Here is a 23,768-nt window from a genome sequence, read left to right on the forward strand (position 1 = left end):
ATGTTGATTTTTATCTTAATATATATTACAGTGTCTTAATTTTATGATTTGTAAATAATATTATTTAGTACTGTTTATATATGAAGCATACGATTGTGTTATTTACTCATCATTAAAATCGTAAATCATTTTCCAAATACTAAGTCACTAATAAACTTAGTAAAAATTATTATTTATATTTAATTAATAATTCTATAAAAATTTGAGAAGTAAAAGTGAAAATATATACGAGATAAGTTTCATTTTTTAGAATAATCGATTCATTTAGTTCTCGATGTCTATGACAGTCACGTGGTCGATGTAGCTGTTGGTTGTATATTTCTTAGATAATCCGGATTTCGCGGAGTGAGAACTGAGAAGAAGTTTTGGGTCCGAATGGTCTAAATGGAGTTCGACTGCACTAATTACGGTTTGAGATCGTTTGTACCGGCGACAGATTTTCAAGCCGAAGTAGGAGATCTGATAGAAATTGATCGTACATTATATTCTGACTGGTGTTTGTATGTTGGAGACGGCAACGTGGTCACGTTGACTGGACAAGACATTCCGACAAAACATGTCACCGTCAAGTTAGCTTCCCTGGTCGACGTTGCTGGAGTCAGTGGAGTCAGAATAAACAATAAAGAAGTGCCAGCCAAAGAAAAATCTCTTCCACCTCTTCCAGTCGATGAGGTATTACAGAGAGCATTGGCTGTGATCGGGACTAAAGTCAATTATAACTTTTTAACCAAAAACTGTGAACACTATGTAACTGAATGGAAATATGGCCGAGGATGGAGTGATCAGGTAAAATAAATATTATCGTTTCGATTTATTTTTAATATCTTTTTTATAATTTACGTGCAAGAATTATGTCAGCTCTTAATATAAATCCTCTTAATAATTACATTAAATTAATTGCACGATGATAATGATGGTGTGACTAGCGGAATACGTGAATTTCACTCTTGGTAAATTGATGTGGTTAGAGAAATTGATTAATAAAAAAAACAATTTTTTAATTATTTTAATTGAAAAGAATGAATAAACAAATAGATGACAATTAAGTAAAAAAAAAATATATATATAGAATTTTATAAGGTATCCAAACAAAAGGAATTGTGCATATATTTTATTGGTATATCTAAGGTAAAACTGAGATTAAATGCAGTAAAATGTTGAAAAATTGAGCATGTTCTTCGTAATCCATCGGCATTGCTTGCAATTTTTTCTTAAACTTGCTCCATCTCATTCTTATTGTGATATGCAAGAAAGATATTTTATATCTAAAAATTTGTGAAAGTATACAATATATATGTCAATTATTTAAGCCATCTAAATAAATTAAAAAATAATAATGAGAATTTCTAATTAATAATTATATATACAGTAAAAGCAATTTTAACTTTCAGCTGTTGAGTATAATAATTTTTAATTATAGATATTACAATAAATTGACAAGCATCTTTTATTATGATATATTGGTAGAAATGTTTTATATTAATAAGTCTTTTTCATATTATTGATTTTATTGTGATTTATTAAAACTTTGCATGGTATAGCTCATTTCGTGCACAAAATTAGTTGAAATTTTTAATCTTTATTGAATACTCAAGAACTATAGTAAACATGTTTTTATATATTAATGGCTAAGAAGATGAATTTTAGCAAAAATAAAAGATGTCAAGGGCTATTTTGATCCATATATCAGTTTGTTTAACAATTAACCTTATATATTTTGGTGTCAGGGTAACTCTTGTTTTTCTTTTACGAAAAGAAAACATTAAGTATATTGCATTATTGTAAGCCCAATTACAACAAACAAAGCTGAGATAAATAAAATATAATCTACAATTTATTTAGTAGGGTCTATACTAATGATAAAAAAGGTGATAAAATAATTTCTAAGGATTCTCATTATAAGGATTCTTTTTAAGTTATAATTTGCATTGGTGAAATATTTCTGTATGTAAATAATTCTAACATTATGTGGTTGTGCTAATTACAGGAATAATTTTATTACATTATTGAGGACATTAGATAAGATTTTGCTTTTTTTAATGTACTAATTACTGTTAATAATTCCCAGAAAGTGCTTTCTAAAAAAATAAATAGAAAAATAAAATTCACAACATGCATTATTATTAAACTATTTTTTTTTTATTGATATGGATCCAATATTACATTATTATTATTAGAGTATTTAGCTATAAAATAACTAAACTATCATTTGCCTAGTTACTTTTCCAAGGTCAAAAGTATAGAAAATAAAGATAAAAGTTATTATGGATTGTCAATGTCATTGAAATTCAATAATTATTTGAAATAATTTTATAAATGCAATGCAATGAACAAATACAAATATCAGAATTGCACAAAAACGTGTTAAAATATATTAATATAATATCTAATATTGATGAGCAAAATTAATGAATATCTGAAGTTAAGAAAATAACAATATTATAATAATATAATAAATAAAAGAATAAATAAGTAAAAGAAATACTTTATTTTGTATGAGAGAAATATAAAATCAAAGAAATGTCAGTTTGAAAAGTAATATTTTTTAAATGATTTTATTATTTTTATAATAATTTGCTTAAAAAATTTAAATTATTGTTAAAAAACATGTAATTAAGTAAGAATTCTATATTAAAATAATAATAAAATTTAATGTATTGAGCTGACAATATAATTAAATACTTGAATGTGTTTAAAATGTATATTATAAATTATATGCATAATTACTATAGCTTATAGAAATGCTATCATCATTTACAATATTTTAAAAACTTTTTTAAAATATTGCATGAGGGATAAATAGATTTTGTATCTGATTAATATTGCATGACAATCGCAAATCGTTTAGTTCTCCGAAAGATCAATAAACTTCAGTTATTTTTGAACAAAGAAATATTCTGGATGATAATCATATACTGTCATTTTTTTATTTAATTGTAAAAATTACTTGCATAGTTAAACTTATTAAACTGTCTTAAATTAAATATTACAAATTTGAGGATGATAAAAAATAATTAACTTTCAACCATCTAGCCTATATTGTAATTTGTGTTTGAAATTTTATATTTAAATTTTTATGTTGCAAAAAATCAATATTGCAATCTGTTTGTTATAGAAAATTGTAAATCATATCTTTGATTACTTTTTATGCTTTTAGATTTATATATCAAATTTATATTGATTTGATAATATATTAGCATATTGTTTGAATAATTCTAATCAATAAAAAAAATTGATATAAATTTTTTTCTAGCACTAGAATGCTGAATGAAGATGGAAGATCCTTATCTAAATTTTTTAATATTATTTTGCTACTAATGTTGTGCACTTTATTCCAGTAATGGTTTTGTTTATATCTGGAGCTTTGGAAATGATATTCAAAATAAAAACTGGACTTCTGAAGGAAAGATTGTTTTGTAACCATAAACAACTTTAATATCATTTAAAAATTAATATCACTTCACGCATATGTCATTTAAATATTACATAGCTAGAGAATATAAAATAAGAATACACATTTAGCATTGGATTTTTAAGATGGCAGATGTCATTAAAAATACTTGGTAAAGATACTTATAGAAAATAAATAGATTGAACAGTATTTATTTATTATGTCTTTTAACATTGAAATGCAGCTTGTCATTGTCTTTACAGTAATAATTTGTGTAGATAATGCAAAATAGCTACTCCTCTCTCTCACTTCTCTTTCTTCTGAATATTTAAAATAATTTTTCTTTTAGTTATTAATGCTGTATACTTTAACTTGATACTTTAATTAAATTTAATATTTTTATTAATAAATATTAAATGTTGTTAATAAATTGTTGAATATTTATTAATAATTACTCATTTTCCTCAAATTTTATAATATTAAATTTTTTTTAAATTTTAAAACAGAAATATTTATAGTTTTTGAGATTTATTTATAATTATTTTTTAATATATGCTTAAAATTGTTATTAATTATTAAAAAATTAATATTTTTGGAGAATTTAATTCCTAAATGATTTTTTTAATATAGAAAATTACATAGGCATGATACTTTTTTCATATAAAATTAGTAAGGTTATAAATTATGGACACAATGCATTAACCTAATTTTTAAACTAAATTCTATTCTGCTGCTTCTTTTCCCACACTTTCTTAACTAGTACAGCTTTATTGCTTTAATTCTATTTGTAATTCTCATCGTATAATCTTGACATAATAATTCCTTTTTACTTGATGTCTTTCTGTCATTTTTCCCCCAATAAAATTGATTTTCTATTCTTATATATAAGATGTATGTAATTATTATTAAAAACATTTTTTTTTTTAATCTAATTTAATTTGCATTCTCGTTCAATCATTTTCTTTAAACATATTCAACTAATGCATCTTTCTGTTTTTACATGTACATCTCAAATTTTATATTATGTACTACTTCAAATTCTTGCTGTAACTATTCTTTATATTTATAACTAATTCTTTACATTTAGAATAAATATTAAAATATATTGAGAAGATTAATAAAATATGTTATACTGAAAGTTATCTAAATTTATATTGTGATGATCTCACAATATTTTTTACATATTTTACTAATTTTCTTGAAGGTTATTATTTTAAAAATATTACAGTGAAATATTGAGAAATAGCAACTTTTTAAATTAAATTAAATAACCATATTTCTTGATTTTTGATTAAGCACTAGTACAGCCATAATTATGACCACTTCAAAGATGAATTATATGTGATGATTAGATATAAAATTATTTTAGTTTTTGTTACAGTAAAAAAAAATTTATATGAACTTGAATATTTATATTTTGAATGAAGATATTGTAATGCAATTTCATGTAAATTATATCCATAAGCTGCATTTAAATAAAATTGTATATTCATATGTAAGATACGAATTTATTATAAATTTTTTTTATATTCTATAAATATAAATGATATATTTAAATTAGTTAATATTGATATAGATCAGTAGTTCCCAAAGTGGTTCCTACTGACCCCCAGGAGTCCTTGGTACCACTTTGGGGGTCTGTGGCAAATAAAAATTAATTTGAGGGTGTGTAAACAATGTCAGGGGGTCTGCAAAAAGTTTAATATAAAGTAAAATAATTGTCACCCATTTTCATTATTAGGATAGTTAAAAATAAATAGCAATAAATAAATTGGTAGCCATTTTTACATTGTGAGTAAAATATTAGTATATAGATACATAAAATACAAGTAATGACAAGTATTGCATGGTGAGAGTTGAGCTGACCGCGGCCGTCTATCTATGCAGATTTGAACATGAATGGAATCTCGCCGCTACATACAATAACTTATCTAAAATATGACACTAGACGAGTTGTACATCTAATCAACAATTTAATTCTGTTTTGTGTGTGATGTGAAGTGCACCAACAAATTTCTCTATACAGCTTGGCAAGGCAACTTTGCCAGGAAACGAAGCATTACTTTTAGCTTATATAAGATTTGTAAAAAGATGAGAATATTTTCCAAGAATTGTTATTTACCAAATGTTTGGAAACTGATACAAAAGGTGAAACAATATTTAATGAATTAAAAACATTTCTCGATGCAAAAGATATATCCTTGATTAATATCCTCTCTGTTGCTACTGATGGTGCTCTGGCAATGATAGGACAACACTGAGGCTTTCTGGCATACTTGAAACAAGCTAAACCGAATATATTTTCTGTANGTTAATATTGATATAGATCAGTAGTTCCCAAAGTGGTTCCTACTGACCCCCAGGAGTCCTTGGTACCACTTTGGGGGTCTGTGGCAAATAAAAATTAATTTGAGGGTGTGTAAACAATGTCAGGGGGTCTGCAAAAAGTTTAATATAAAGTAAAATAATTGTCACCCATTTTCATTATTAGGATAGTTAAAAATAAATAGCAATAAATAAATTGGTAGCCATTTTTACATTGTGAGTAAAATATTAGTATATAGATACATAAAATACAAGTAATGACAAGTATTGCATGGTGAGAGTTGAGCTGACCGCGGCCGTCTATCTATGCAGATTTGAACATGAATGGAATCTCGCCGCTACATACAATAACTTATCTAAAATATGACACTAGACGAGTTGTACATCTAATCAACAATTTAATTCTGTTTTGTGTGTGATGTGAAGTGCACCAACAAATTTCTCTATACAGCTTGGCAAGGCAACTTTGCCAGGAAACGAAGCATTACTTTTAGCTTATATAAGATTTGTAAAAAGATGAGAATATTTTCCAAGAATTGTTATTTACCAAATGTTTGGAAACTGATACAAAAGGTGAAACAATATTTAATGAATTAAAAACATTTCTCGATGCAAAAGATATATCCTTGATTAATATCCTCTCTGTTGCTACTGATGGTGCTCTGGCAATGATAGGACAACACTGAGGCTTTCTGGCATACTTGAAACAAGCTAAACCGAATATATTTTCTGTATATTGCGTTATTCACTAACACCATTTAGTCGCCAAAAGCCTTAGTGAATGCTTGCATGGCTCACTGGACTATGTCATTCAGGCAGTTAATAGAATCAAAAGGAATGCCTTAAATGAAAGATTATTTGCTCAACTTTGTTTAGAATATTATGAAGATTATAATCGTTTACTACTTAACACGGAAGTTCGTTGGTTATCTAAAGGTGCATGTTTGGATCGATTTCATTCACTCTTTGATTCAGTGTTGGAATTCCTGGACAGCAAAGACAATGATTTGTGGCTCAATTTAATTAATTCAAAAAATGACATAGCATATTTGACTGACTTATTTGCCAAATTTAATGAAACCAATTTGAAGTTACAAGGTGATCAATTAAATTTAATCAAAACTAAAAGTATAATATCTGTGCTTGTTGCAACACTTTTTTATACAAACAAAACTTGGGGAGAGGAGAATGCTCTCAGTTTCCAAATCTTTCAAAATTGCAAAAACGAGATGATGATTTGCTTGTTTATTGTCAACACTTAACGGCTCTTCATTCTGACCTCAGCCAAAGATTTGAGGATATTCTTCACTTGGGGATCTCCGATTGGGTTTGGACCCTTTTGCAAGTAGACCCACAAACTCAGATGAAGCAATCCTAATACAGGAGGAACTTATTGAATTATCCACAAATGAAGAGCTAAAACCAATGTTTGAACAAGGATACCACAAATTCTGGTTACAAAAACAGATACCAATTTTATGCATTATAGGCCACTGAACAGAAGCTGTTGATTGCTTTCCCATCTTCCTATTTAGTAGAACGTGGATTAGGACAGTTATGAATCTCATCATGATAAAAAGAAATCGAATTAGTACTTAGTACTTGCAGAGACTTAAAAATGTTACTCACAAACATCGAGCCAAACATAAATAATCTCATATCATCCCATCAGATTCACTGATCTCATTAAAAAATAATGTGCTTTTGTATTTTAAAACAAAACTTATAATTTGAATAAATACTACTTTAAATATAAAAATGTTTTGTTTATATTTTATTTTTACATCACCATTCACCATCCTAGACATCAAAGTTAAATTTGAAATTTGCTATGATGTAGTTATATAGAGTTATTTCACTTGGGGTTCATGATCAGGTTTTTGCTATGAGAAGGGGTCCGTAGTCATAATAACTTTGGGAACCACTGATATAGATATTTAAGATATTGATCTTTTTGGTAAGACAGTCTTCATTAAAAAAATTAAATAAAAGATTATTAAAGGAAAAAATAATGCATTCGTATGTAGAATTATTATTATTATTATTATTTTGTAGATTTTTNATGTGGATTACTCGTAACTACCACTAGAGGGCCAGAAGCAGTTTAAAAGTGGATAAAATAAGATGGTATGAAGAATTCATCATGGTTTTAATGTAAAAAGTGTCAGAACCTAAAAGAAAAGGCTGGCACTTGATCTTTTTTAACTTCGTGGACTTTTTCTACCAATTTTTACCTGTTTTAGAAGTGTTTTCTTCATTAGAAGTTTTCTTCAAAAGCAATTTTTTAAAACTGTTACTTCTGTGGTGGTGTATAAGGGATTTAAAAGATAGACTCGAAAAATTTAATTTTTTGTAAATAGTCTAAAAACTTCAATTAAGAAGAAAAAAATATATCCTGAGTTATCACAAAAATTGTAACTATTAGCAAGAATATTTGATTGGGCTGCAATTTGAAAAAATTGTAGACCTGTAAATTCCCATTGTTGTCTGTCTGTCTTTCCTTAACCTTGAGAATGGAATTAAATAGATGAGATCTGAGACCAGATGTGGAAGACTTAGGGGCAGGATGCCCTGATTGACTATACATGAACTTCCAATTTCACTGGAAGTCACGTTATTTTAATTAAAAAGTTTCCCCTGAAAGTAAATAGATGATTGGTATGATTCTATTGTTAAAGGAAAAGTTTAATGTACAGGGGCAAGATACTACTACTTTGAGATAGAGAACATATATTTTAAATGAAATAAATTAAAAATATGATTAAAAATTGCATCCCAGCATTGTGACTATCTCACAATAAATAATTGCTCGTATTCAGTTTAACTTTGTATGAGAAATTTATTATTATTATGTAATTATTCAATTAAAATTGTTTGAATAATTACATAATAATAATAAATTTTTATTGTATTTTTTTGTTATATTTATTTCATCAGTAAAATCAGCATTTACATTTTATATATGAAATTTATAAGTTCTATTTTTTTAATCCTATATTTCAAGTAATATTATAGATTATTAAATAAAATTTTTTATCTAAAAATGTTGAAATTCAATTTTTTGAATGTATTTTATTTCACTTTCTCTTTGCTCTTAGGAAATTCTAACATTTCCAAGTTTTCTTTATTTCATATGGCCTTCAGATTTCATTTTTCTGAATTGTGGAGATTGTAGAGCTTTGTTTGAAAAATTCATTCAGCAAAAAACTTTACTCTTCCTGTTCCTTAGCGAAATAAATCATAAGAATTTTATATTTTATATTTTTATCCCAATTCTTTATCTATAAATATTTCTGGAGCAAATTTATCAATAAAATGATTAATAGTTTTTGAAGCTAAAGTCATTAATGGAAACATACTTAAACAGTAATATATTTTAAATAGCTTTTTAAAGTATTTAATATAATAAAAGAGCTTTATTTCCTTTGTTAGATTCTAAATTGAATTCACTATTTGTCTATAAATGAAAAACAAATTACTGGTTTCCAAAAGTCATTTATCACAAATTGAAAAGATAAATAATTTTAGACTTATTTTTAGACAATTTAAGATAATTACTCTTACTCAGATATTTAAGATAGTTTAGGTCTTTAACTCATTATAAATGTGATAAAGTAATTTTTATAACAACAGAAAAAGAAATTCATGTTTTGTTTATATAAAAGATTTTGTAAGAGCTGAAAAGAATAGTTTAAGATTGTATTTTACTTATATTATAGCTAATTCTGTATTTTTGCTTCTTAATGACAATAATTGCTTCAAATGCTTCTTTCATTTTGAAGAAAATAAATAAAATATTTTGGAGAATAAATATAATCAAATTATGACATATTTAAAAGAAAAATTATTCAGTATGAATTTAAGTTTAGTGAACAATTTATAGTATCAAAAATATTAAATAAAAATAAATGCTGTAAAATTAAAATTATGAATCATATTTTTCATGATTCATATGTTTTCAATTTGAAGATGTATTTTTCTGAAATAAGAATAATTTGTTGTTTTAAACATACTGAATTCAGTTTTAGTAGTTATTCAATTTTCAATTATTCAATATTCAATTAGTTATTCAGTTAGTAGTTATTCAATTTTTATAACACATTAATATAATAAATACACTTGAAATATCAATATAAATAATATACATAAATTAAACTCCAATTAGTTTTGTTATTTGTTTTTTTGCATATTTTATATATTATAAATACTGACAAATAACTAATACAATAAAAATAATGAATAAATGCATTTCATTTCATGTAATTTATTTTTTTTAATTAATACATAAACTTATTGTATTATGAAAATTGGTATGCTTTTTACTTAAAAAAAATTATATAATACAGCTAATAATTTCTAACTAATTTTCAAGTCAAGAAATAAAAATCATACAATTTTCCACTATAAACAGAATTAACTTATTTAACAAAATTAATTCTTCAGTATTAAATTAAACAATTTTATAATTAAATTTAAATATAAATGAATGTTTTTGACCTAAGGAATTGATTATGTAAGACAGGAATTGGATGGGATAATGCTAATTAAATTAATTTTTATAATTTTAAAGCATAATGCACATTAAATACATAAAGATAATTTAATCATAAAAAATAAAAATATATTTTATATAATTTTAATATATTTTTCCACCAAAAATGTTTTCAATAATATATTTTATTTACACACATTTCTACAAATGCTCATTTGAAATTATTTTTAACAAATATTAATAAATAATGCAATATNTTAACAAGCAAAATCATTTTGAGGGCAAAGAACTGAAATAAAAATAAAACAGAAAACATATTCTATACTAAATATCTGATATAATTAAATAAAAATACAATACCTGTCAGATTGTCTTTTATTAATGTATAAGTTACATTTTGTAACATAAAAAGTAATCATACAAAATAAAATAAAATGAATTAAAGTGATACTCATGTCTTCTTATTACAAGTCATATCATCATATTGAATGTTTTTAAAAATTTATTAGAAAGAAAAGACATTTAAAACAGCTTAAATAGCACAATTGTACATCTCTTTACAAATGTCACCATCTTGACAATTTACAAGACAAATATGCATTGGACATATTCAATAATGGTTTGGGTATCCATCATTGAGCAATATTTGAATATCCGACCAAAACAATTCAATTATGCAGTTTGATTAAATTTTAAAAGGAGAATAAAGTTTTAAAATTTATTTATTTGTTTTTTTTCAACTGTATTATTATTATTATTTATTGTTTGAGTAATAATACACTGTTTACAAAAACTCTACAAAAAACAGTAAAATCATCTTGATAACTTATCTAATGAGTGGACATTTAAACTGATAATTTGAAGGATACATCAGTCAAGTAGTTCTACAACTCTATTTAATTTTTTCTGGTTTTATAATCAGCTTGTTTGCTTATGATTATCTTTACCCAAATCTGCTATGAACCTTGTTCACTCTTCATTTAATTCATTGATTACAAGTGCATTGTATTTAACTCTTTTAGTGATACTGTAATAGTTCAGATTATATTTGTGGAAAATAAATATAATTATATATGGTATACATTGTATGTATGTATGTATGTGTGTGTGATACTGATAAGAATTTAGTGCTATTAATTACTTTTTAATCAGCTTAAATTTCTGGTTTTAATAGATTAATAGAAAAATGCAGATTTATCAATTAAAAATGTGAAAAATTTAAAAGTAATTATAAAAGTGATATGAATTTAATTAGAAAACTTATATGTGAATTGTTATTGAGTGAAAAAGCTGAGTTAAAATTACAAATTAACAAAATCATTTGATATTTTAAAGGCCAATATATTTCATATATATGAGATTAATAAATATCATTTAATGATGTAAAATATTGATGTAAGTAAATATTTAGTTAAGTTTTATTAATAAATATATTGTTGGAATTTTATTTGCACATTTGTTAAAAGATATTAAAATTTAATACAAAAGTAATTTTACATAAATGTTAAAATTAAATTTAAAGGATGAGATATAAATATTAGATGATTAATATTTATTTAGTTATATAAAGCTTATTTAAATTGCAAATGTAGTCAATTTAATATCATGATATGAATAATTAAAGAACTTTTATATAAGGATTAATTAAATTCTTTAATATCTTTAATTATGTTTAAGATGGCATATAAATATACATTTCAATATTATTATAGCAAAGTTATTTTTTTTATTTTTAAGTTATAAATAGAGTTGCATTAAATTGTTATTTGAGATTTGCTCTTTAAAAATACAAAATTAGTCTTGAACTCTATTATTGTTGTTGTTATGTTAAGTATCACTCAATGGCTTTACAAATTATTAATATTGTTAGTTTAAAATTATAATGAATTTGATCATTTGGATTTATGATAACTTAAGTTATTTTATTTATGTTTTAATTTTACAATAATAATGAATGATTTTTAATAACAATAATAATGTATTTTGGATAAAAGTTATGTAAGATATTTGTTGAATTCTACTGAGTACTGGTAATTTTTTAAATACATACTGTATACATTTACTAAAAATACATGACTCATTTAAGATAAGTTTGTTCCTGTAGTGAATGCATATAAACGTTAAATAAAGAAACAAGACAATTTGCTCACAAGAAACATTTATTTTTTAATGTATATTTCTACAACTACTGTTTATTCTACTAAATTATAGCATATATTTTCATTTTATTTATATTAGAAATTATTTTATTATCTGATCTTGACTTTGTGATTTTATTCAGTATAATAAACAGACAAAATGTCCTTGAAAAATTCTTAATTAGTATGTGATTTTTTTTCTGTTTATCATAAATAAGTTTATACAAATATCAAATTGAATTTACATTTAATTTATAATTTATATTAAAACTTACAAACACCCTTATATCTCATCTGTTTATTTGTTAACTGGGTTGAATTCTTTAAACTCTCCCATTATTAAAGGTGCAATTTCTTAATTTAGCAGAATAACTTAGTGGCTAGTTCATCCTTCTTATCAAAAAATTAANAAGGATTAATTAAATTCTTTAATATCTTTAATTATGTTTAAGATGGCATATAAATATACATTTCAATATTATTATAGCAAAGTTATTTTTTTTATTTTTAAGTTATAAATAGAGTTGCATTAAATTGTTATTTGAGATTTGCTCTTTAAAAATACAAAATTAGTCTTGAACTCTATTATTGTTGTTGTTATGTTAAGTATCACTCAATGGCTTTACAAATTATTAATATTGTTAGTTTAAAATTATAATGAATTTGATCATTTGGATTTATGATAACTTAAGTTATTTTATTTATGTTTTAATTTTACAATAATAATGAATGATTTTTAATAACAATAATAATGTATTTTGGATAAAAGTTATGTAAGATATTTGTTGAATTCTACTGAGTACTGGTAATTTTTTAAATACATACTGTATACATTTACTAAAAATACATGACTCATTTAAGATAAGTTTGTTCCTGTAGTGAATGCATATAAACGTTAAATAAAGAAACAAGACAATTTGCTCACAAGAAACATTTATTTTTTAATGTATATTTCTACAACTACTGTTTATTCTACTAAATTATAGCATATATTTTCATTTTATTTATATTAGAAATTATTTTATTATCTGATCTTGACTTTGTGATTTTATTCAGTATAATAAACAGACAAAATGTCCTTGAAAAATACTTAATTAGTATGTGATTTTTTTTCTGTTTATCATAAATAAGTTTATACAAATATCAAATTGAATTTACATTTAATTTATAATTTATATTAAAACTTACAAACACCCTTATATCTCATCTGTTTATTTGTTAACTGGGTTGAATTCTTTAAACTCTCCCATTATTAAAGGTGCAATTTCTTAATTTAGCAGAATAACTTAGTGGCTAGTTCATCCTTCTTATCAAAAAATTAAATATTTCCATTCTTTCTTTTAATAAATATTATTAATATATTATTTACTTTCAAGTACTAATTTATATTTTTTACTTTCTTTCTTAAGTGGTTCTTTGTTAAAATCATTTTAGTACTGTATTAAGTAGCACATTTAAATTATTAATGATTTATTGATTTAAATCTGTTTACCGTATTTACTACTATTTAAATTTTTTCTTAATAGATAAACAATAAAATGATGACTTAATCATAGCTCATATTAAAATAGAACATTATGAATTAAGAAATATAAATTTAATAAACAATGTTCTAAAAATAAATTATAAATAAATAAATAATAATAATAAAAATTTTGATCAAAAGCAGTTATTAATTATTAGTGCATGTAAATTAATATTTGATATAATTATAATTATTATATATATGTTATTTTTCAACCTGAATTATTGATATTCATAAAAACAATGGTAGTTAGGTTTTGAAATTTATCAGTATTAAAAAAAACTGGTAATACATCTTAGAATAAAACTTAAATAATAAGATGGTTTTAAGATAAGCTTATTAATATTTAAGTGTAACTCTTCTAGGTAAATGGTAATTTAAGGATATCATTTAAGTATTTAAAGATTTTATTTCTAAATTATTCAACACTGAGTCTGATGCCAAAAATAGATCAGTTTTTAGTTCATAACTAATCTGTTCTATAATAATTAAATAGGAAAATATCTATGTTTATTGGTTATTATAGATTAATTTTCATAGTTAATAATTTTAATATTTCATAATAAACTAATGTGATTATAGCAACAATATCTTTATTGACATTGTGTTTTGATTAGATTTCCAAAATTTAGGTCAGAATTTTTATCTTATATGATTAACTTATGGTATTCCTTTAACTATTTTATAAATTATATTTTATATATTATTAAATGATATGATATTAAAGAGAGAATACTTTTTATTATAATCTAATTGTCAGTTTAATTTGTTTTATACACACAGAATAATTTTAAAAGGTTTCAAAGAACTAAATTAGTACTAAGAATAGTACTAAATTGTTATTACGTTTAAAAATAATTCTGATATAAATTTATTTTTAGGCTGCTACAACACTAAGTGTCATGAAAACACTTGCAACAGATCATCATACAGGGCATAACTTGCTGGTTAATAGTTTAACTGCTGTTTTGAATTCCCCTGGTTCTCCAACTGCTAGATCACCACCAGCTACTCCAACTTATAACAGACAATCACCAAGGCTTCAGAGGGCTCAACCAAGCCTATAGGATGGTAAATAACCAATATTTAACATTCTGGCACTTTGTCAATAACTTCTGTTGTGATTTCTAACGTTTTATTTTCTTGATGGCGATGTCTACAACTTTACAATTCATCCAACAGTTTCATTCAGTTTCATCACATGACAGCTCAAGGTCCATCCCACAGTGTATACAACTGCATCTTTATTTTGTGAGCATTTTAAAATGTACCTGCTATAAGCATGAGATGTCAAGTAATCATTGTGATTTAAAACGGAAAAACACACCTTTTTATTTATAATAAAGGTGATGATGATGTTTTCATTTTTCATTAAATGTACAAATATTTGTACCTATGAGTTTGAATAGTATCAAGCATCAGATGCTTAAAGATTTCTTAGATTATTTTAAAGCATGCTCGTACTAGTCTGCATGATTGATATTTTATAAATTTTATTCCCTGTTAGTGATATAATTAGTCATTTTTTGTAAAGAAAACAATTGTATTTGAACCATATGTCTTGGACATAAATATTGTTGAATCGAAATAAGTTTAATTATAAGCAAATAAAAATATTTGTTGTCATAAAATGTGATGTTTTTTTAACCAGATATTTTAATTTTTTTACTTATAATTTAGACTGATTTAAATTCATACAAAAAAACCAAGGAAATTGTTATATCATAATAATAAGACAAATATTGAATATTTTAATAGAGAAAAGCATAGTGATGATGATCACATCTTTAATATATACATTTGATAAAGTTTTCTACCGATATTCGTTTACAAAGTTCATTTTCTAATCCCATCTTTACTTTTGCAAGCACGCCGTACCCGACCTTGAATTGTGGACTGGACTTGTGCACTCTGCTGATGACGTAAGTTTTCCACCCTAGGGCAGTAATTTTCCAAACATAAAACAGGCCGGAAACCTTTAACTGATATATTCGCCTTCTCGTTCGAGCTATCGAATATAAATATACAGCTAAAAAAAAAAATGATAACAATTTTACTCAGACACGCAATACGTTTTTACAAGGTTGTGTATATATATATCGCGTGTAATGTTTAGTTTTCCTGCTGAGCACGATCGATTTTTCGCGTCACAACCACTATAGGAATTAGTATGCAACAGATGGTTGTTTTCCCTGAAATTTCAGCTTGTGTATTATATAATTAATTTTTTTTATTTTGACTCAAAGGAAATATAGAGAGAAACAAATGTCATTCTTTTTAATCACCGTTGCCATACAACAGTGATGATTAGTGACATTGAATACAAAATAAGCATGCATATGTGATACATCATGCTGTATGTTTGTTTAAATATATTTTCCACGCTTTCACGAATGATTTTTCAAATTTAAAATCTTTAATCCCTTTGAAAATAACTTACTAACATTGCACTAAAGATATCAGGATCAGTATCTTCAAGGAAAAAAAAAATGTGTTAAAATGCAATGTTACATATTAAACTTTTTCTTACTGACATATTTATTAAGTGATTAGTTATTATTTAATGACAGTGTAGACTATTATTTATAAGTAAAATTAAGACAGGTGCATTTTGAGTCGGGTCGACTAAAGAAAAAAGTTGTTCTGTAGTAAACTAATCTTTTGAAACCAGTAAAACTACAATATGTTATATATAAATACGTATATAAAATTGAAAAGGTTATGTTCTAAGAATTAGTTTTTGGAATATGCCCCAAGCTAATATTCGCGGCACGGTTTAGTTCAAAAGAAAATAATTGAAATGACCTAAGAGAATGGGTTTGCACTAATATTTAAAACTTGTTTAAAATGATATTCCAAAAAAATTATATATAAATTTTTTTTTACCCGATAAAATATTTGTATAAATATATTTTGAGTTTTCAAAATAAATTAATTCTAGAAGAAACTTGCGAAATAATTACCTGTACCTATATAAAGAGTGGAATAATTCATGTGGAGAAAACACGTGGGAAACTGTTTTGAAAATAATTTGTCATGTTCATTAAAAAATGCTATTTATATAAAAAAATAAATTATACGATGATTCTTATAAAAAGTTTTGTATATAATATATATATATATATATATAAAGAGAATTGTTGAATGGCAAAATAGTAACTAAATAGTATCTAAAGTAGAAATGTGAAGATTGAAACTTGATATGTTTAAATTACATATAAAATATCACAACACATGTTAAGTAATTTGTTATAATAAAAATATTTAATGAGTTTTATGAAAAGATTAATCATGTAGCTCTACTCTAAAAACCGACTTTCCATTTCTATGACGTAAAATTGAACGTATTCTTACGTAGTTATGCGTACAAAAATGGTATTTTTTTTATTATTATTATAAATTAGCGTGCCACAAAGATTCGATTTTAAAAAACGATTATGATAAATTAGGTCTATCGCTCATAAAAAGAAAAAAAGTTAATGGAAATCTTTGATGAAATTTAAAATAATAGATCATTTGTAGAATATGTATTTGCGATTTTTATGACAAGAAAGGTCATTCATCTTATAAACGTACCGAATATGTAATGAAATCATATGCTTATTAATGACGTCACATTGCATCTGGGAAGTAATTCTTGGAAGTGGCTATAAAAATTATCTCTTATTTATATAAAAAAAAAAAATGCTTACGAAAGTTTTATGTGTGAGAAAAAGCCTAGAAATCGATCCAGACGTGTAAAGTTTATAATAATACTGATCTAAGATCCAGATCTGTAAAGTTTATAATAATACTATAAAATTTTGGAGGTCAATTGCTATTTAGATCAATCGCCTAATGAATTTTTCTAGAATATTTTTAAGATAGAAGATAATAAGAAACTCGAGGAGTGTTTGCTTATTATAAAAAGAAATAAATATTTGATGATGAAGACAAACGGGACAAAGCAAAAGTAGGATGATTGAAATGTTTAATTTTTATTTTAAAAAATCTACATATGTAAGACGCAGTTACGGATAAAAGATTTAATTTGCTCACGAACTCAAAAAACTGATGTTTGTTGTTAAACGATGCGGATAAAATCTATTTACATTGACATGACTCCAAATTCTTTACAGTGTAAAAATCACTGACAGCACAAGGTCACTACAGGAATAAGTTCACAGCAAAACTATTTTCCCTTCTCTTTTATAATGCATGCTGTTGCAATTCCAGTATGGAGATCAAACTATCCGTTTCATTTCCCAAAGCAGGCTGCTGAAGACAATGAAAGTAAACCAGTTAAGTTATTATATAACTTAAGTATAAGGAAAAGTAGTTCTGTAAATGTCCCAATTTACTCCATTATTAGTCAAACATACGATATTCTATTGGAAAAAACCTAACTGGATACTGTTCAAACTTCACAGAGGAATTTTCTAAAAATAATTATCCATAAAGTCAAATCATTTTGGAATTTCGAAAACTAAATGTTTATTTTGGCAAAGGAAAAAACACAACAGATTTTCTAGTACGCATATTCAAAAAAGAGCAAACAAAAGCTCTTTAATATTGTTCTGGATATGATTAAATCCTCTACGAAGTGTCAGTATATAGTATTTGTTTTATATATTTCTTGGTAAAGAAATATAGAATGTTTATAAATAGCTTCCGTAACGTCATAACAGTTTGTTTTTTGTTAAAGAAGGAAAATACCGCGTTTTAATTGCGCTGACGTCAACGATCGAGACTATTAATAAATCAAAATTATAAATAAATAGCATCATCTGATACTTTCGTTACAAATTTTTTATTATTTTTATCAACAAACGAACTATATTTATTTTGCCAAATTGTTATATATTGACAATTTGATCCCGTAATTTATTCTGATTCAAAATGAAGCTACTTAAGGTCTATTCACATGAATATCTAAATATAGATCTAAACCCTACATGAGCCAAAAAAATGTAGGCTATAAATCTATTTAAATCACATTAAATGTTACCTCACAGATTGAGAGACAAGAAAAAGGTGAACTCAATGGAAGGAAGTCGCGGAATTTAATATTTACAAGAATCATTCCCAATCTTTCCGTTGATAAGATAAAAATATATACTACAAAGCTGCATAGTTTAGCGTTAAAATGAAATTTTTTCGCAATAATCTTGATATTTTTATTGTTTGAAATAATTATTCTAACATTTTTATTGTTCGTTATTAATTAATTAAACTGAAATATGGGCTGCTGCTTACGTAAGACTAAATCAGATAGGTGAGTTTTCCTAATAAATTTTATATAAAAAGTTATAAATGAAAATGCAATATGGAATTTTTAATTAACTGAATGGAAAAAAAGATATAACTGTACGTTCCGATTCTGTCAATTGCAGATCCAAAGGATTCTATGGTCGTACGAAATCAAATAAAGTACATTCACCTGAACATTCAAACTCTTCGAATGGATGCTGCTGTTATTCTAAAAATAAAAAAGAAAATGTACCATCAAGTCCTGATTCTTTGAATGATAAATCTACTGATTGCTGTGGTCGAAAGAAAATGACTGATTTATCTGTCAGTTCTTATTGTTATGACAAATCTTCCGATCAATCCGTAAAACAACAGGAGGAAGCTTTATTTGTATATTATGAATCTTCAAATGATAAATCTAGTGGATGTTATGGTCGCACAAAAAATAAAAAAAAAGATTTGGTTGTAAATAATGATTCTTCGAATGTTGCTGCATATGATAAAAGTAATCGTAGTAAAAAAAATTTAAAATTCTGTGACATATGCTGCAGATGCTGTAAGCATTATAAAGAGGAAACAAGATTAAGTATTATTACTCCTTCTAAATATTATAAACTGAGAAGAGAAATTGATGAAAAGTATTACGGACTAAATAAAAACAGAATTATCAATAACTAACCCATTTAAAATAAATGTAAACGATGAAGTGAAATAATATCAGATTATTGTTTTAACCCAATATACACAGTATATCTGAATAAACATTACATTTTTCTTGTGAACTTTTTAAAATAATTTGAGAAGTAAAATAATAATAATTTTGATATTCGAAATTATTTATTTATATAAAAAAACAGAAAAAAAAATTGATTTATGCTTCAAGTCTAGACAACCTGCTATACACTTGCAGGTTTTCACAATAATTCATTAATACATTCATAAATATGAGAGAATCTACATATATATATAGAGTAACACAATACATTAGACTTAAGAGGAGTTGGGTACAAAATATATTTATTTTAATTATATTAATTTATATTTAACTTATACACAATATTCTGTTTTATTAACATACTCCAATTCTTTCTAAATGGGAGGGGTTAAACCCTCAAAACCCATGACCTTGCACGATACTTTTATATATTTAAATGTATCTCCAAGATACTTTTTAAAATAAATGCTATAAGATGTTAACCATTGCTAATACGTAAAATATGCAAAAGCAAGCGTATTTTTTATTTTAATTGTAATTTTTCTAATTATGTTATGAACTAATTATGTCTAATGTGTTTATTTTAATATTTCTCTTGGATTACAGTATAAATTGAAGATGCTCATAATAATAATAATATTTCTATTATTATTTTTTTTTTGTGAACAAATTCCATGTTCTTCAGATGAAAATATAACGTTATATAATACAGTATATTTTAAACATACTTTTTAATTTTAATTTAGAAATAAAAGATTACAAATCAGCATTATTCATTGCGACATTTGTCATAGAGACACAAGTTAACTCGTGTCTCTATTATGCAACATAAGTGACATGAAAATATTTTCAAAAATTTCCTAACATAAATATTTTAAAATTTAATCTTGTATTTTTAAAAAAATTTTATTTAAAAATATGTTAATCGTAATATAGCCTAATATATTATATAAAAATTATAAATACAATATTTATGTATGAATCAAATTTTGGTGTAAAATTGAAATTTAATTAAGTGACTTAATTAATAGAATTTTATTAATAAAACACGTTCTTTTTGCTTTATTGCTTTGTAAGTATGTATCAAAATTTAAGTTATAATTATAAAAGAATAAGGCATTTGTTCCATTAAGTTTTAAAGAAATGTGTTCAATGTCTTCTTCAATGCCATTCCAGCATCCTGTTGAATTTTGGGAAGATTATTGTTGAATTTTAAACTAAACAATCATTCGTTTATTGTATATTTTGACATGAAGGTAATATAAGTTAATTTTTTTACTTATATTTTGCAACTTTATATGTTTCCAACTAACAAAAAGTTTAATGATTATAATTGGCAATTTGACATATTTGCATTTTATATAATAACAAATTACATTTTATTCTTCTTTTTATTAATAGACTTAACCACACGAAGAACATTCATAATTAAAATTTCGAGTGTTTTCCTAGGAAAAAATATATCTAAATATTTCCAAAATTAGCCATTTGAGAAATGTGACTGTAAATAAGAGAATTATGTAATTATGAAATTATATAATTCTCTTCAATTATAAAATAAATTTAACAAGCAAAAAATGGCTCTGTATTCAGCAACATTATTAAAAGGTCATTAAATTCGGCAGTACATTATCCAAATAAAATCTCCATTATAAATGATCATTACAAATCACAGCATCGTTATCTTCGAAATTATCACAGAATATTACAGATTTGTAATAAGTTCCAAATGGCAAATTAAATCCAGTTTTAGTTAATACAAACTACTCTTAAGACAAATATTCTGATAAGATTTCCATCATGGAAATAATTTCCTTAACCTTAATTCTCATTGTGCCGGAAATGAATTAATTTTATTAAAGTAATCTAAATAAAAGAACATAAAGACAGAGGCATTGTATATAATATATTTTATATATTATATTTTAAATTGAATTCCAAATTGAAATGGAATTCAATTTGAAACAGAATATGTTAGCTGCATAATATTAGTTCTGGGTATAGATAAAATCGTTAATATAGATGAAGCCAATAAATTTAGATGCATGGATAGATATAGTTATAATATTGGCGCAAATTGAATATAATAAGCGTATCTTAATTTATTCAATTCGGAATAGAAGTATAATTTGTTCGTCTATTTCAGAATATTTCCTTATTTTTTCCACTTCTTGAATTTTTTGGTTTATCAGTGCGAGGCACCATTATATTAAGATTATATGGAAGATCTAACTGGAAGTATCAATAGAATCAGATACTTAGCGAAGAACAACGGACTATCCATGATAATTCATGAAGATCTGGATCTGATTCGAATCCGAATATACATAGGGATCATTCAAATATGACGTCCATACTAGAAAGAGGAATATTTAATATTTTTATGACTGGTTAGGGGTGTTTGTAGAATGATGATGTCTTAAAGATTCACAGAAATTTTACTGTATTTGAAATAGTTCTTTGATTACCAAAATCATTATGCAACAGTAATTTGATCAATGGTCACACAGCAAGTTCTTGCTTATTTAATTAAATTTAGTAGAAACACTATAAATCTGCAAACTAGGAAACACTCTAGAATTTATAATATGAAAGGACAATGGCAACAATTTAACTTATACAGATACAAATTACAGATAAAGACACCATGAAAGATAACGATATATAGGTTAACACATTTAGTATAGGAGTTAGTACAAGATCATGAAATTCTTCTGTAGTAAATCATAAATTTTTTATTGCCTGTTTTTAAATATAGCATAGCTTTGCGGAAAATATAAATAAATTAATGTATTGTAAACCTGCTTTACAGAAATGTTTGATTTTAGTGTAAGGGATGGCAGATCAAATGTAACATCAGCAAGGGCAGGTGTCTAAAACTTGGTGACAAAACATGAGGGAGGGATACGTAATCAAAAAGCACCTAAAATTGGTGACATCATATTTAAAGACACCATAGCGATGATGATCACATTTTAACACATAGTCATCTCACATATTCTATTATTTTGAATGTATGCCTATACACTAACTTTGCAGTAAACAATGAAAAAAAAACCCGATTTTTTTTTTTTTTTGCATTTCTCGACGTTTCAAGGTCCTCTGAGTCCAAAAATGTTAAAATATTGTGGGCTTCTCGCGGGTTGCATATATTTTTTTCCTTACGAAGGCAGAGTAAGCCTGTAGAGTACCAACATACTCTATTACCACCAGTACTCTAGGTACGGTACTAAAATAATACTGTACATGCTAATGATATGCAAACTAGTATAGTTTGCATATCATTAGCATGTATTATTTTAGTACGTATGTAGTTTATTCTCATCTTTTCACTGGTCCAGTTTGCTTTGAATATTCTTCGTCACGAATATCAGTTTAGCCTAATTAGAGTTATATAATGATACGAAACAGAAAACAGAAAAATAAAATTACGTTATCAAAATCCCAGAGGCTACATATTAGGACCTCGCGTGCCGCGGGTGCTCATGACTGATATATCAATAAATCTTCCACAATCAATAGCATCTTCCACAATCAATAGCAGAAATCTTTAGAGGAGGGGTGAAGAAAGGAAACAATATGATTTACAAAATATTTTACAACTTGAAGTAACCGTCTTTACTCGGGAAAGCCCTCAGAAGGAGTGCAGTTGAATCCTGCCCATTTCCTAAATCCCAAAGTGAGATAATACGTAGTAATAATTATTACACAATTCATAACAGCTCTTTTCTGAATGGTATTTCATCATGCGATTAGAAAAATTATCATTTATCACTATTTTTCACTAGTTATATTTTTTATAAATATCCAATATGTCTGCAATCTTCTAGAACATTTTTGTAGGAAGACTGATATATAACATTTGTAGAATCCATTCATACAGTATATGATATACAGAGCATATGCACACATGCAGTATGTTAAATCGTTATAAATCATGAATTACTGATATT

At 25.1% G+C, this 23,768-nt stretch overlaps 2 protein-coding genes across 4 annotated transcripts; both read left to right on the forward strand.

Moving 5' to 3' along the window:
* Positions 1-299: 299 nt before the first annotated feature.
* On the forward strand, positions 300-15,502 carry LOC111629873 (phospholipid-metabolizing enzyme A-C1-like). Of its 2 annotated transcripts, XM_023373794.1 has the most exons (3): positions 300-786; positions 14,753-14,942; positions 15,054-15,502. In XM_023373794.1, exons 1-2 carry the CDS (start codon positions 385-387, stop codon positions 14,936-14,938), a joined length of 588 nt encoding a protein of 195 aa, XP_023229562.1. In that variant the 5' UTR covers positions 300-384; the 3' UTR covers positions 14,939-14,942; positions 15,054-15,502. The 2 variants fall into 2 exon arrangements, with proteins under 2 accessions (XP_023229562.1, XP_023229561.1); XM_023373793.1 differs by having other exon boundaries at positions 14,753-15,502.
* A 2,511-nt stretch (positions 15,503-18,013) lies between these two features.
* Positions 18,014-19,858, forward strand: LOC111629877. 2 transcript variants are annotated; one of them, XM_023373800.1, is made up of 2 exons: positions 18,014-19,125; positions 19,244-19,858. In XM_023373800.1, the coding sequence occupies exons 1-2, from the start codon at positions 19,091-19,093 to the stop codon at positions 19,776-19,778; spliced, it is 570 nt and encodes a 189-aa protein (XP_023229568.1). In that variant the 5' UTR covers positions 18,014-19,090; the 3' UTR covers positions 19,779-19,858. The 2 variants fall into 2 exon arrangements, with proteins under 2 accessions (XP_023229568.1, XP_023229567.1); XM_023373799.1 differs by having other exon boundaries at positions 18,014-18,151.
* Positions 19,859-23,768: the final 3,910 nt, after the last annotated feature.

The sequence above is a fragment of the Centruroides sculpturatus genome, unplaced genomic scaffold (genome assembly GCF_000671375.1).
Source record: "Centruroides sculpturatus isolate CEXI.00-Female unplaced genomic scaffold, Cexi_2.0 scaffold548, whole genome shotgun sequence".
NCBI lineage: Eukaryota > Metazoa > Arthropoda > Arachnida > Scorpiones > Buthidae > Centruroides > Centruroides sculpturatus.